Source organism: Garra rufa, unplaced genomic scaffold (assembly GCF_049309525.1).
Source record: "Garra rufa unplaced genomic scaffold, GarRuf1.0 hap1_unplaced_677, whole genome shotgun sequence".
Classification (NCBI taxonomy): Eukaryota; Metazoa; Chordata; class Actinopteri; order Cypriniformes; family Cyprinidae; genus Garra; species Garra rufa.
This window is the reverse complement of record NW_027394942.1, coordinates 1-12,425: the sequence shown is the minus strand read 5'-3', so window position 1 is coordinate 12,425 and position 12,425 is coordinate 1. Positions and strand designations below refer to the sequence as shown.

Here is a 12,425-nt window from a genome sequence, read left to right as displayed (position 1 = left end):
ACACAGCCTCACACAATTCCTGACAGCTACTCTTAGTGCTGCACTCTTTTGCATAGTACTGTGAGAACTTTATTCATGGTGTTTCACATTGTTTACAGATCCTGACTGCCTTGCACCTGCTCTAGGTGGATTCATAGGTTATCCTAAGAGGTTTGTGGCATCAAAGAAGAGCAGTATTACAGATGCAGCCCAATATAATCACACAGCAGCACCAATACCTGATACACTCAACATTTTTGATGAGTCTGTTGATTTCCTCAAAAGCCTAATGGTCACACGCATCATGCCCTTCATCTACATCATCATCATCCTCATTAGTTTGCCCCTGAACGCTTTAGCTTTGGTGGCGTTCACCTGTTGGATTCGAGAGAAGAAACCAGCGGTGATCTACATGTCTCACCTGGCATGTGTGGACCTGCTCTTCACCCTGCTGCTGCCTCTGAAGATCCACTACCAGATGAATGCTTCAGATTGGGTGTTCGGTGAGGCGGCGTGTCGTGTGCTCAGTGCAGCTTACTACTGCTACATGTACTGCTCCATACTGCTGATGATGAGCATGAGTGTGGACAGACTGCTGGCCGTGGTGTTTCCCATTGCCTCTTTAACCTGGAGGAGCACAAGGAAAGCCACATTCATATGCACATTAGTCTGGCTGCTGGCACTCGCTGGTACAATGCCACTTCTCTTAATGAGTCAAACAGTTGAGATTAAAAACTTGGGCGTCACCGTCACGTGCCATGACGTGCTACGCCAAAATGACCCTACTGTATTGTATTATGTGCACCTGTTCTCCATCCTCTCCTGCCTGTACTTCTTCTTGCCTCTGGTTGTCACCTTAGTGAGCTACTCCACCATCATATATGCACTTAGTGTAAAATCTGATCGCTTAACATCATCTTCAGACAAGCGGAGAAGACCTGTGATTATGGCTGCCGCTGTGCTGTTTGTGTTTGTAGTGTGCTTTGCTCCAACCAATGGTATCCTGTTGTACCACTGTGTTCATTTAGCTACCGGAGGTCACCGCGAGGGAGATTCATCATATGCGGCTTACCTGTTGGCTGTGTGTTTGGAGAGCGCAAGTGTTTTTCTGGACCCTCTGCTGTACTACTACGGCTCGTCTCAATACAGAAAGCAGGTCCGCTCTGTGTTTTGGTGCAAGAAAGCGAAAAAGGGAGCAAAAATGCAGTCTAACACAAAAGACTCTCAATGCACTACAGCGTCACAGTAATCGTAAAAATGAAAAATTAATCTCTTTTAAAACAACAGCTAGCCATATTCTAAACTGTATGCTTTGTTTACTTGACTGGTTTACCACGAGTCCCGCTAAATCTGTCTCAGAAAATGTCAAAGATTAAAGATGGCCAATCAAATCAAAGTAGGCATTGAAGCAGAGCGTCAGTATTAATATCAAAACAAAATGAGAAGTAAGTAGCAATAAATTTAATAGTATTTGTCAATTGTTTTATGATAGAAGATGTTACTACTACTCAACTTTTTCTGAGATATGCTTATGCATTTTCACGGCACGTCATCAATCGGCTATTTTTGGCGGCACTAAATGTAAAATCATATTTTTCTGATTATTGCTGGTGAAAATGGTCAATTATTGTCATGTTTGGGCTGTACTAATCAGTCAAACTGGGAAAAACAACTATAGACTGTCAGAAGTTATAACAAATCAAAGAGAAGAGTGCAAAAAACGGTGACACTTTAGTCCGCTTCATCCGATGTCTAATTGTACGAGACCTGAGACCTGAAACCTGACTTCGTTTTTCCTGAGAAGTGAAGCCTTTTAGTCTTAGGCACGATGACGTTTTGTCCTGTGACTGATGCCTTTTAGTCTGAGGCATGACACTTTTTCCATGTATGGCTAAGGTCTGACAATGTCCTAAAATGTGCACCATACCCTGTTAATGACTAAAGTCATTAAAAACAATTAGGTTTTTGTAAGGTTCTGGATAGTAATACTTCTGATGGCTTTAGTAACAATGGCAAATTATTTAGTAATAATTAGTCATTCTTTTAGATGGATGCAGTAACACTTGAGTTATTACTATCCAAAACCTTACATATACCTCAAAAGCTTACAGTGATTTCAGTCATTACTAGGGAGTTATCATGGTCTTCACTTTAGATACAAATAATTAGTAATCCCTTCTGAAGTATTTGATAATTCTGGAATCATTACTAGTGGGTTACCATGATCTTTATCTTAGAATTAATACAATTTGTATTATTCACATTGATTATGAACCTGTATATAGTAATTCTTAGTAGTTCTCTGGGAGATATGAAAAATATAGTAGTTACTGACCACTTTTAACTGAGCACTATTACTTACTGATTCGTTAATCAGAATTTCTTGTTAGTTAATAGTAGTTACTATAAGGTTAGTAGTGCATTAGTAATTTTTTCCTGTAGTTATTCATTAACGACAGAACCGTATTTAAAGTGTTACCCAAAAAAACTGTGGAACAAAAGGCATTTGTGACTGGCCAGACTTAACCAGGATTTCTGTGGCAAGAACCTTGACAGCGTTTGTGTTTGTTCTTATCAATTCCAGTCAGGTAGGTGAAATATTAAGCTAATATCTTAATTAATACTCATACTTTATTAACTTTAGTTTGTCAAAATATTGCGCCCCTTCCTGCTTAAGATTTTCCACACATTTTTTCGTGGTTTGTAGTACATTATCTGTGCAATCTGTGCTGTTGTTTACATCCGAGTATCGCCAAAATGGCTGCACATCCGGGTAACTGAACAAATTGTGACATAATTGCAATCCCTCTGCTGAAAGTATGGTATCTCTATGTGATTCATGTGATTCCTAACTGTATGTGACGTAACAAGAAATGTTTTGTGTTTTCAACATATGAGGCATGAAAATAAATGTGAATGTGTGCATATTTTTAAAATATTATTTGCGAAAACAGAATATAACAGAATTATACCAGTTAATTTTAATTAAAGTTAATTTACAGAAATTTATGAAATTTACAGACAATTTACTCAACCCCTTTGTCATCCAAGATGTTCATGTCTTTCTTTCTTCAGTCGTAAAGAAATTATGTTTTTTGAGGAAAACATTTCAGGATTTCTCTCCATATAGTGGACTTCTATGAATTTCCAAAATGCAATTGAAATGCAGCTTCAAAGGGCTTTAAATGATCCCAGGCAGAAGGGTATTATCTAGCAAAACGATCAGTTATTTTCTAAAAATTAACAATTTAGATACTTTACAACCACAAATGCTTGTCCTATCTAGCTTTGCATGTACTCTTTGTATTCCGATTCAATACATTTAGGGTAGGTCGAAAGACTCCCATTTCATTTTCTCCTCCAACTTCAAAATCAATCCTACATCGCTGTAGAAGAACCGACCCAGTGTTCACAAAGTTTACAAAGGGAGTTTTTCAACATACCCTAACTGTAATGAGCCAGAATACACAGAGTTCACACAGAGCTAGACAAGATGATCGTTTGATGTTAAAAAAGTTTTTTTTTTGTTTTTTTTTGTTTTTGGAAATTAACTGATTGTTTTGCTAGATAAGACCCTTCTTCCTCAGCTAGGATTGTAGAGCCCATTGAAGCTGCATTAAAACTGTATTTATTAACAAAGTTTGGGAGCACAATCAGTAATCAACATAATTAACCTAATATTTACACAGCATCCTTACCTATGTTCCTTGAAAGTTTTCCAGCATCCCTCTCCCAGCCCTTCTCCGCACTTACAACTATTCCTGTCCTAACCTGTTGGGGGCGTACTCTGGTTTCGAGCCAATTTTTTTTTTTTATATATATATAGACTTTGATGCATGTCATCTATATCACTCTATGTTAATAAGTGCATTAATAATATATAAAATACCACAAATAAAAACATTTGACTGAAAGACATTTGTTTTTATCTTTGTTTTCAAAGTTCTTTCCACCTTTTCCTGAGTAACTAATGAGTGCAGCCATGGTGGATTCTAACTTCTGTTTGTATGCTGTTGTTTTACATCTTCATACAAACCCATGACAAAACAGGCTAAAGCATGAGATGCAACATCCATTTAAAAAAATGGAAATATTGCAGGAAATAGTCTTTCAGGAGTCACACCCAAACATCCATCATCATTCATAATTTATCTCTTGGTAATTTCATTCGATTGAGGTTGAGGTTTTTAAGTTCAAATTTTCCATCTAATTTTAATCATAATTTATTTCAGCATTGTTTCAATATTGTAAACGGTTTTTAATCGTTTTAATTTTAGTGTTAGGTACCAGTTACAGCACTGTGCTGTATATAATACAGATGGGTGTAGAAATCTTTTTATACATTTTTATTTATTCATATTTTGACAGTAACTGCTATTTATGGGTTGATTTATGAGTGTTGTTTAGGGAGTACTAGTGTTTTTTTCTGGACCCTCTGCTGTTCGTCTCAGTGCAGACAGTCTTTGAGCACATCAAGGCATTGTATGATGAAATAATGTTGTTTTATGGAAAATGCCTTAATAAACCATTCGTCTCTCATCTCTCATTGGGACCTGTGATGTCTGTCAATTATAGCTTGATTTCTCATTTGCTCTGTAGCTTGTAGCAATGAATAGAAATGCATTTGATCTCAGTGGAGGGTGGAGGATCCAGAGATGTCATCATATATAAATCCAACCGAGCCGCTCCTTACAGAAGAGATTAAGCACTTAGAGAGTGAAGAAACACTGTCTGTATACAGCGATTTGTTCAGTTAGGAAGTGACCTCTGATCGGTACCCATGGGGGTCAAAACTATCTTGTTTTCCATTATACTTCTGCATGCATGCACTGCCACCTTTAACGGTAAGTCCATCAGTGCAGTTGTGTTTAGTGTTTTTTCTGTGTTTTCACTGATGGTGTTTGGTCTTTCGGTTGCAGAGAACGCTGTAAGCTTTGAACAGACTGATGGTCCAATTGATGACAGCGAGTATTCAGCTCAGACATCTGATGAAAACCTGATGCCAGGTAGATTTTGTTGCCATGTTGATCCAAACCCAAAATATTTTGGTTAATCTGTGAAACAGAAAGTAAAAGATGTATACTGTAACCTATGAAGTTTCTGTCCCTCTTATTAAAGTCCACACCTGAATTACGAACAGTCTGTTCATGAAATACAGGGATTCTATCTCTTCTTGGATGATGGATTAGTTTTTTCAACGCATTTATGATTGACAAATGATTGTGTGGACATTTAAACAAAGGGACAGAAAACTCTCAGGTTTCACTGAAAGATGAAGATCGATAACAGACTTTTCCATTTTACACTTTACCACAGAAACTGTGACTTTAATCCTCTATGTGGCAGTGTTTATTCCTATAATTTTCTTTTTTGTTTATTTCACTTAAAGGATTAGTTCACTTTCAGAACAACAGTTTACGGATAATTTACTTACCCCACATTGTCATCCAAGATGTTCATGTCTTACTTTCTTAAGTCGTAAAGAAATTGCGTTTTTTGAGGAAAACATTTCAGGAATTTTCTTCATATAGTGGACTTCAATGGTGTCTGGAGTTTGAACTTACAAAATACAGTTTAAATGCAGATTCAGAGGGCTCTAAACAATCCCAGACAAGAACGATCTTATGTAGTTAGATGATCAGTCATTTTCTAAAAAAAAAAAAAAAAAACTTTTATACTTCTTAACGTCACAAGTTGTTGTTGCATCCACTGACATCTTTAACGGTAAGTCCATCAGTGCAGTTGTGTTAAGTGTGTTTTTTGTGTGTTATCACTGATAGTGTTTTGGTCTTTTGGTTGCAGAGAATGCTGTAAGAAGTTTTGAACAGACTGATAATCCAATTGATGACAGCAAGTTTTCAGCTCAGACGTCTGATGAACTTGGTTCAGGGACACCAGGTAGATTTTGCTGCCATGTTAATCCAAACCCAAAAGATTTTGGTTATTCTGTGAAACATGAAGTAAAAGATGCATACTGTAACCTATCTCTTCTTGGATTATGGATTAATTTTTTCAACACATTTATGATTGACAAATGATTGTGTGGACTTTTAAACAGAGGGACAGAAAACTCACAGGTTTCACTGAAAGATGAAGATCGATAGAAGACTTTTACATTTTACACTTTACCACAGAAATTGTGACTTTAATCCTCTATGTGGCAGTGTTTATTCCTGTGATTTTCTTTTTTGTTAATTTCACTTAAAGGATTAGTTCACTTTCAGAACAACAGTTTACAGATAATTTACTCACCCCCTTGTCATCCAAGATGTTCATGTCTTACTTTCTTAAGTCGTAAAGAAATTGCGTTTTTTGAGGAAAACATTTCAGGAATTTTCTTCATATACTGGACTTCAATGGTGTCCGGAGTTTGAGCTTACAAAATACAGTTCAAATGCAGATTCAAAGGGCTCTAAACAATCCCAGACAAGAAAGAAGGCTCTTATCTAGCGAAACGATCAGTTATTTTCTAAAAAAAAATTTAAGTATTTTTTAACGTCACATGTTTGTCTTGTCTCAGTCTGCGATGTGCATGCACAGCCACCTTTAATGGTAAGTCCATCTGTGCAGTTGTGTTTAGTGTGTTTTTTGTGTGTTATCACTGATGGTGTTTTGGTCTTTTGGTTGCAGAGAACGCTGTAAGAAGCTTTGAAGAAGCTGATGATCCAGTTGATGACAGCGAGTTTTCAGCTCAGACATCTGATGAACTCGGTTCATGGACCTATGAAGGTTTCATTTGAAAGATGAAGATCGATAAAAGATTTTCCATTTTACACTTTACCACAGAAACTGTGACTTTAATCCTCTATGTGGCAGTGTTTATTCCTATGATTGTCTTTTTTTGTTTATTTCACTTTAAGGATTAGTTCACTTTGAGAACAACAGTTTACAGATAATTTACTCACCCCCTTGTCATCCAAGATGTTCATGTCTTTCTTTCTTCAGTCACAAAGAAATTATGTTTTTTGCTGAAAGCATTTCAGGAAGCTGTATCTAAACTACAATTTCTAAGTTCAAACTGGCCACCATAGAAGTACACTATATGGAAAAAATGAAATGTTTTCCTCAAAAAACACAATTTCTTTACGACCGAAGAAAGACATGAACATCTTGTATGACAAGGGGGGAAGTAAATTATCCGTAAATTTTAGTTCTGTAAGTGAACCTTACAACCTCACAGTTAGCCTCACAACAACTTTCACTGATGGTTTTCTGTTGTTATTATTAGAGATTTTGTTACATACAATGCTTCTATTTACATAACTGAGTATGAACAAATAACATTTTTTGCCAAGCCTGCCAGCATCACACGTCTGAATGTAGAAATATATACAATGAAACTATATATGTCTTCAACACATTTGGTATCACAGACAAAACTTACTCAAAGGCTTGAGGGTCACATTTCAGTGACCAAAAATATTTTCTTAGTTTTATTATTAGTTTTAGTTGGCAATAATACAGTAGTCTAGTAGTAGTATGAGAACTTTACTCATGTTGTTTTGTGTTGGTTGCAGGTCCTGACTTACCTGTTAATGTAAGTGCGATGTTAGGTTATCCTGACTATCCTATCCTGAGAGGCAATTCTCCAGATGCAGTGGCATATAATCACAAAGGTGCATCAGTCCCTGATACACTCAACATCTTGTTTAACATCATCCGCATTAGTTTGCCCATGAACGCTTCGGTCTTAGTGACATTCACCTGTAGGATTTGAGAGAATCAACCAGATGTGATCTACATGTTTTTTATTCTATTTTATCTTTATTTTTATTTAGGTTTTTTTATCAGTTCATCTTAAATTTGAGTCAAGTTTTTTAAGTTCACATTGTTTCTAATGATATTATATTTTATTCCAGTTTCATTTCAGTTACAAATATTATTTTTTATAGTTTTACTGTTAGTTTTAGTTCGCAATATCAACACCCAGTTTATAATACAGTAGTCTAGTTGTATAATGAAAACTTTACTCATGGTGTTTTGTGTTGGTTGGGTTTTTAGGCTATCCAGAGACCTCTCTAGCATCGAAGAAGAGCAATACTCCAGATGCAGCAGTATATAATGACAAAGGTGCATTAATCCCTGATACACTCAACATTTTGGACGAGTCTGTTGACTTCCTCAAAGGCCCAATGGTGACACGCGTCATGCCCTCATTCTACATCATCATCATCCTCATTAGTTTGCCCCTGAACGCTTTGGCTGTGGTGACGTTCACCTGTAGGATTCGAGAGAAGAAACCAGCTGTGATCTACATGTCTCACCTGGCGTGTGTGGACCTGCTCTTCAACCTGCTGTTGCCTCTGAAGATCCACTACCAGATGAACGGTTCAGATTGGGTGTTCGGTGAGGCGGCGTGTCGTGTGCTCAGTGCAGCTTACTACTGCTACATGTACTGCTCCATACTGCTGATGATGAGCATGAGTGTGGACAGACTGCTGGCCGTGGTGTTTCCCATTGCCTCTCTGACCTGGAGGACCACAAGGAAAGCCACATTCATATGCACATTAGTCTGGCTGCTGGCACTTGTTGGTACAGTGCCACTTCTCTTAATGAGTCAAACAGTTAATATTAAGAATGTGGGCGTCACCTGCCATGACGTGCTACGCCAAAACGACCCTACTGTATTGTATTATGTCTACCTGTTCTCCATCCTCTCCTGCCTCTACTTCTTCTTGCCTCTGGTTGTCACCTTAGTGAGCTACTTTGCCATCATATATGCACTTAGTGTAAAATCTAATCGATTAGCAACATCATCTTCAGACAAGCGAAGAAGACCTGTTATCATGGCTGTCGCTGTGCTGTTTGTGTTTGTAGTGTGTTTTGCTCCAAACAACGGCATCCTGTTGTACCACTGTGTTCATTTAGCTACTGGAGGTCACCGCGAGGGAGATTCATCATATGCGGCTTACCTGTTGGCTGTGTGTTTGGGAAGCGCAAGTGTTTTTCTGGACCCTCTGCTGTACTACTACGGCTCGTCTCAATGCAGAAAGCAGATCCGCTCTGTGTTTTGGTGCAAGAAAGCAAAAAAGAGTGCAAAAACGCAGTCAGACACAAAAACCTCTCCGTGCACTACAGCTGCACAGTGAAATGAAAATCAAACTAGCTATGTACTAAGCTTGACAAGTTCAACACATTTGCCAGTATTAAGCAATGTGGAATAAAGTATAGGTGTTTATTGTCTTTGTATGCACACATATATTAGCAATATGTAGCTATTGTGCTATGTCAGTGAAGGTCTTAGAGAATATTGTTTATAATGCATGAAATATCATTAATAAATAAACTAAAAATAAATAAAACCTGTAATAACATTTGACTGAAGCCGTTTGATCTCTGATTGTACTCAACGTCTTTGTTCTACTTTCGCACAGAGGCTGTGATAAAGCAGTCCTCTAGGTGTTTATCTATGTCTAAAATAAATCTGTGTGGGTGAACTATCCCAAAGGGAATTAAAATTTTTTGATGAACTATCCCTTCAATTATTTACAGTATGTGTGAAAATAAAAGTAGTATGTAATAATCAAAATGAATCTATTATTTTCCTTGGTGCACAAATGCTGCGAATGTGCGGATCACTTCATGATGTCCCAAAATGACCAGTTTCCCACTAAACATTAGAGGCTTCTCAAAGAAACAGTCATTAGCATCGAATTTTCAGATCTACTCATTATAGGCAACAGCACTTGGGCTCTTACACATTCTGTGGAGATCTGTCTCCTAACCACATGCATCAATGTATGGTCAGATAAGTGCAATGCTTCAAACCGCAAGATGCTGAAATGAATCCATACCCACAAAATCATAATCCGTGCGCACACTTTCGCAATCCGTTCCCACAGTTTGTAAACTGCTCTCACGGATTTGTGGCCCCGCCCCCAAATTCAACCAAGACACCTGTTTAAGTGCTGGATGCATTGTTTTGCATTTATTAAACTTTATTTCTCAGTAGGCTATATGAGACTATGCAACACTGACAAAACAGAGTTTTTAGCTTTATTTTATATTAATCACCAATAGATTAGCTGCCAAAACATCATGTGTTTAACCTATTGGTTATTAATGTAAAATAAACTATAAAAAGAAGCCTGTATTGTAAGTGCGGTCATGGTACCAAAATAAAATAATAAGTGAAGAGCGCTGTTCAAACGGCTTTGTTTTATATAATAATATTTTTCAAAATATTACCTGAATTAAAAAAAAAACGAGTTTTGGAGAGAAGGTAAAAAGCAATACAAAACAAATAATGTACAGGTTATGCTGCCATTCCTTTGCTCTCAAACTAAATGCAATGTAATAATAGGCCTTATTTAATAATAACATTAATAGTGCAGCATGCATCTAACTCTGGGTGAAAAGCTTATCATAATCACAAATCCGTGAGAGCAGTTTACAAACTGTGGGAACGGATTGCGAAAGCGTGCGCACGGATTATGATTTTGTGGGTACGGATTCAAAATCCGAGGGTACGGTTTACAAAATCTGAGCGCACGGATTGGAAATTCGTGGGCACGGTTTGTTAGTCCGTGGGCACGAATTGTTAAACCGAGGGAACAGTTTAAGAATTCGTGAGTACGGTTTATAAACTGAGGGAACGAATTGCAAAACCGTCCCCACGCATTAATTATTTTTCTTCTACAGGTGACGTAAGGGGCTCCGTAGTTTTCAGTGTGTATTGTAAAGATAAATGCTGTTGTTTTTTTCAGTATGTCGATTAATTGTTACTTATTTGTTTAATATGTGTTGCAGACCTACCTGTAGTAATACAATGTGTTCCATTCCTGTATATGGATGAAAAGATAAACACATGGACTGAACCAATTTGCTAACTTTTTTATGAATCCAAAAAAACTATTTTCTTGATTGCTTTGATGCAGTCGTCAACTCAAACTCCACATTTTCAAAACAGTTAACACACAGGCCTAAAAAGTGGCACTAATGGTCAAAATGACACGTTTTGTTTGCAAAAGGCTCTAACCGCGCCAAAACATTCAAAATATGCAACAAAAGGAAATTTTACCTTCAATAAGATCCAGAATAAGAAATGCTCTGATGCATTTTTTCTTGATTCCATGACATTCATTTTTTTCAAACCATGTCTGAAAACTGAAATACTGTAAATATTATCCTCCTTTTCCTCGGACCCCTCTACCTCTTACTCTCACTCTCATCAGCCTTTGACCTCCTCCATCCATGCTGGCACAGAACAACACAGATGTGGTACCTTTTTTTTTTTTTTACAGTAAAAGGCTTGCAGACGGATTGCAAAATTTTATTTTCTCATCCCACACACTGAAGGCTTAAGTGATATCACCTCATTTTAAAAGTGCATCCTTCCATCTTCACACATTAGAAATCACTTTCTTCAGCACAACACTGTATGGCCGTGTCTGTCTGTCCTGACTTTGCATTACAGTTTTTCTTGATTTATTTGACGTGGTTAAAGAAACTAGGATCCACTCAGTTTTCATCATCACTATCTCAGCAGAGCAGAAGACATGTCTTGCATATGTGTTAACCCTTTCTCATTGGATTGACACATTTTCCCCACCCTTTTGCAAAACAGTTAACACGGATGTCATTCAAGCAGTCCAAACTCCATTGTTTTAGCTAAGGTAACCAAACAGAAACCATCTATTCCTAAATATTAGAAACTACATAGATTAGTATGAAATCACTAAAGCACCCGTTTGACACTCCTTCACACAAATCTTCAATTAGCAATCAGTCTCCAAGCCTTATAAAAAGGTGCCACATCTATGTTGTTCTTAGCCAGCATGGATGGAGGAGGTCTAACGCAGATGAGAGTGAGAGTAAGAGGTAGAGGGGTCCGAGGAAGAGGAGTCCGTGTGCGAGGTGGAGGTGTAGTTGGAAGGGCTCAAGTTTCAGATGAAATTCAGGCAACTGTTACTGATCACATTATCAATCATGGCTTTTCTCTCAGAGAGGCTGGATGAAGAGTCCAACCTGTTCTAAACAGCAACACTGTTGCATCCATTGTCAGAATTTGTCGACAGGAGAACTGGTAACGTTGCTGTACAGTAGATGCAGAAATATCTTCAGTGATATACTTTATGTAACTGTTTCCTAATTCCCATTACATGTATTCTTTATAGAATCCAAAGGCTACCATTCTCTGGTGGTAGAGGTAAATTTTTTAGCAGGAGCAGGAGGCGGCCGTTGTAAACATGGTTGTGGCAAACAATGCCATAAGACTGTGTTTTTTACCTTTGATACACAGCCACGTCCATCTGTCATGAGCACGAGTTTGGCATCAGTCACGTCACATGTGCACGCGCTTCTGGCGTAGTATACGCAAACGCCATAAGGGGAAATCAGTGAAAAGTCCCGGATGAGTTTGTGCAAGCAAACGTAATCTTTTAGCTTTAAATCGGTTTAAACAATCAGGATACGTGCAAGTAATTACCATTTTGAATAGCCGCTAT

At 37.7% G+C, this 12,425-nt stretch overlaps 2 protein-coding genes across 2 annotated transcripts; both read left to right on the top strand.

The window, feature by feature from the left end:
- The first annotated feature begins 283 nt into the window (after positions 1-283).
- Positions 284-1,228, top strand: LOC141317304 (proteinase-activated receptor 1-like). The gene has a single exon (XM_073833048.1). It carries the CDS (start codon positions 284-286, stop codon positions 1,226-1,228), a length of 945 nt encoding a protein of 314 aa, XP_073689149.1.
- Positions 1,229-1,357: 129 nt separating this feature from the next.
- On the top strand, positions 1,358-9,068 carry LOC141317303 (proteinase-activated receptor 1-like). Its single transcript, XM_073833047.1, has 6 exons — positions 1,358-1,394; positions 4,899-4,985; positions 5,782-5,877; positions 6,610-6,708; positions 7,497-7,685; positions 7,981-9,068. The coding sequence occupies exons 1-6, from the start codon at positions 1,358-1,360 to the stop codon at positions 9,066-9,068; spliced, it is 1,596 nt and encodes a 531-aa protein (XP_073689148.1).
- Positions 9,069-12,425: the final 3,357 nt, after the last annotated feature.

What these genes read in the sequence shown, in the direction of transcription:
- LOC141317303 (XM_073833047.1), top strand. Translation starts at nt 1,358, where the DNA reads ATGGCCAATCAAATCAAAGTAGGCATTGAAGCAGAGC. An exon ending in AGTAGGCATTGAAGCAGAGC is followed by an intron (nt 1,395 to 4,898) that starts GTCAGTATTAAT and finishes TTTCGGTTGCAG; the next exon opens with AGAACGCTGTAAGCTTTGAA. An exon ending in TGATGAAAACCTGATGCCAG is followed by an intron (nt 4,986 to 5,781) that starts GTAGATTTTGTT and finishes TTTTGGTTGCAG; the next exon opens with AGAATGCTGTAAGAAGTTTT.
- LOC141317304 (XM_073833048.1), top strand. Translation starts at nt 284, where the DNA reads ATGCCCTTCATCTACATCATCATCATCCTCATTAGTTTGCCCCTGAAC.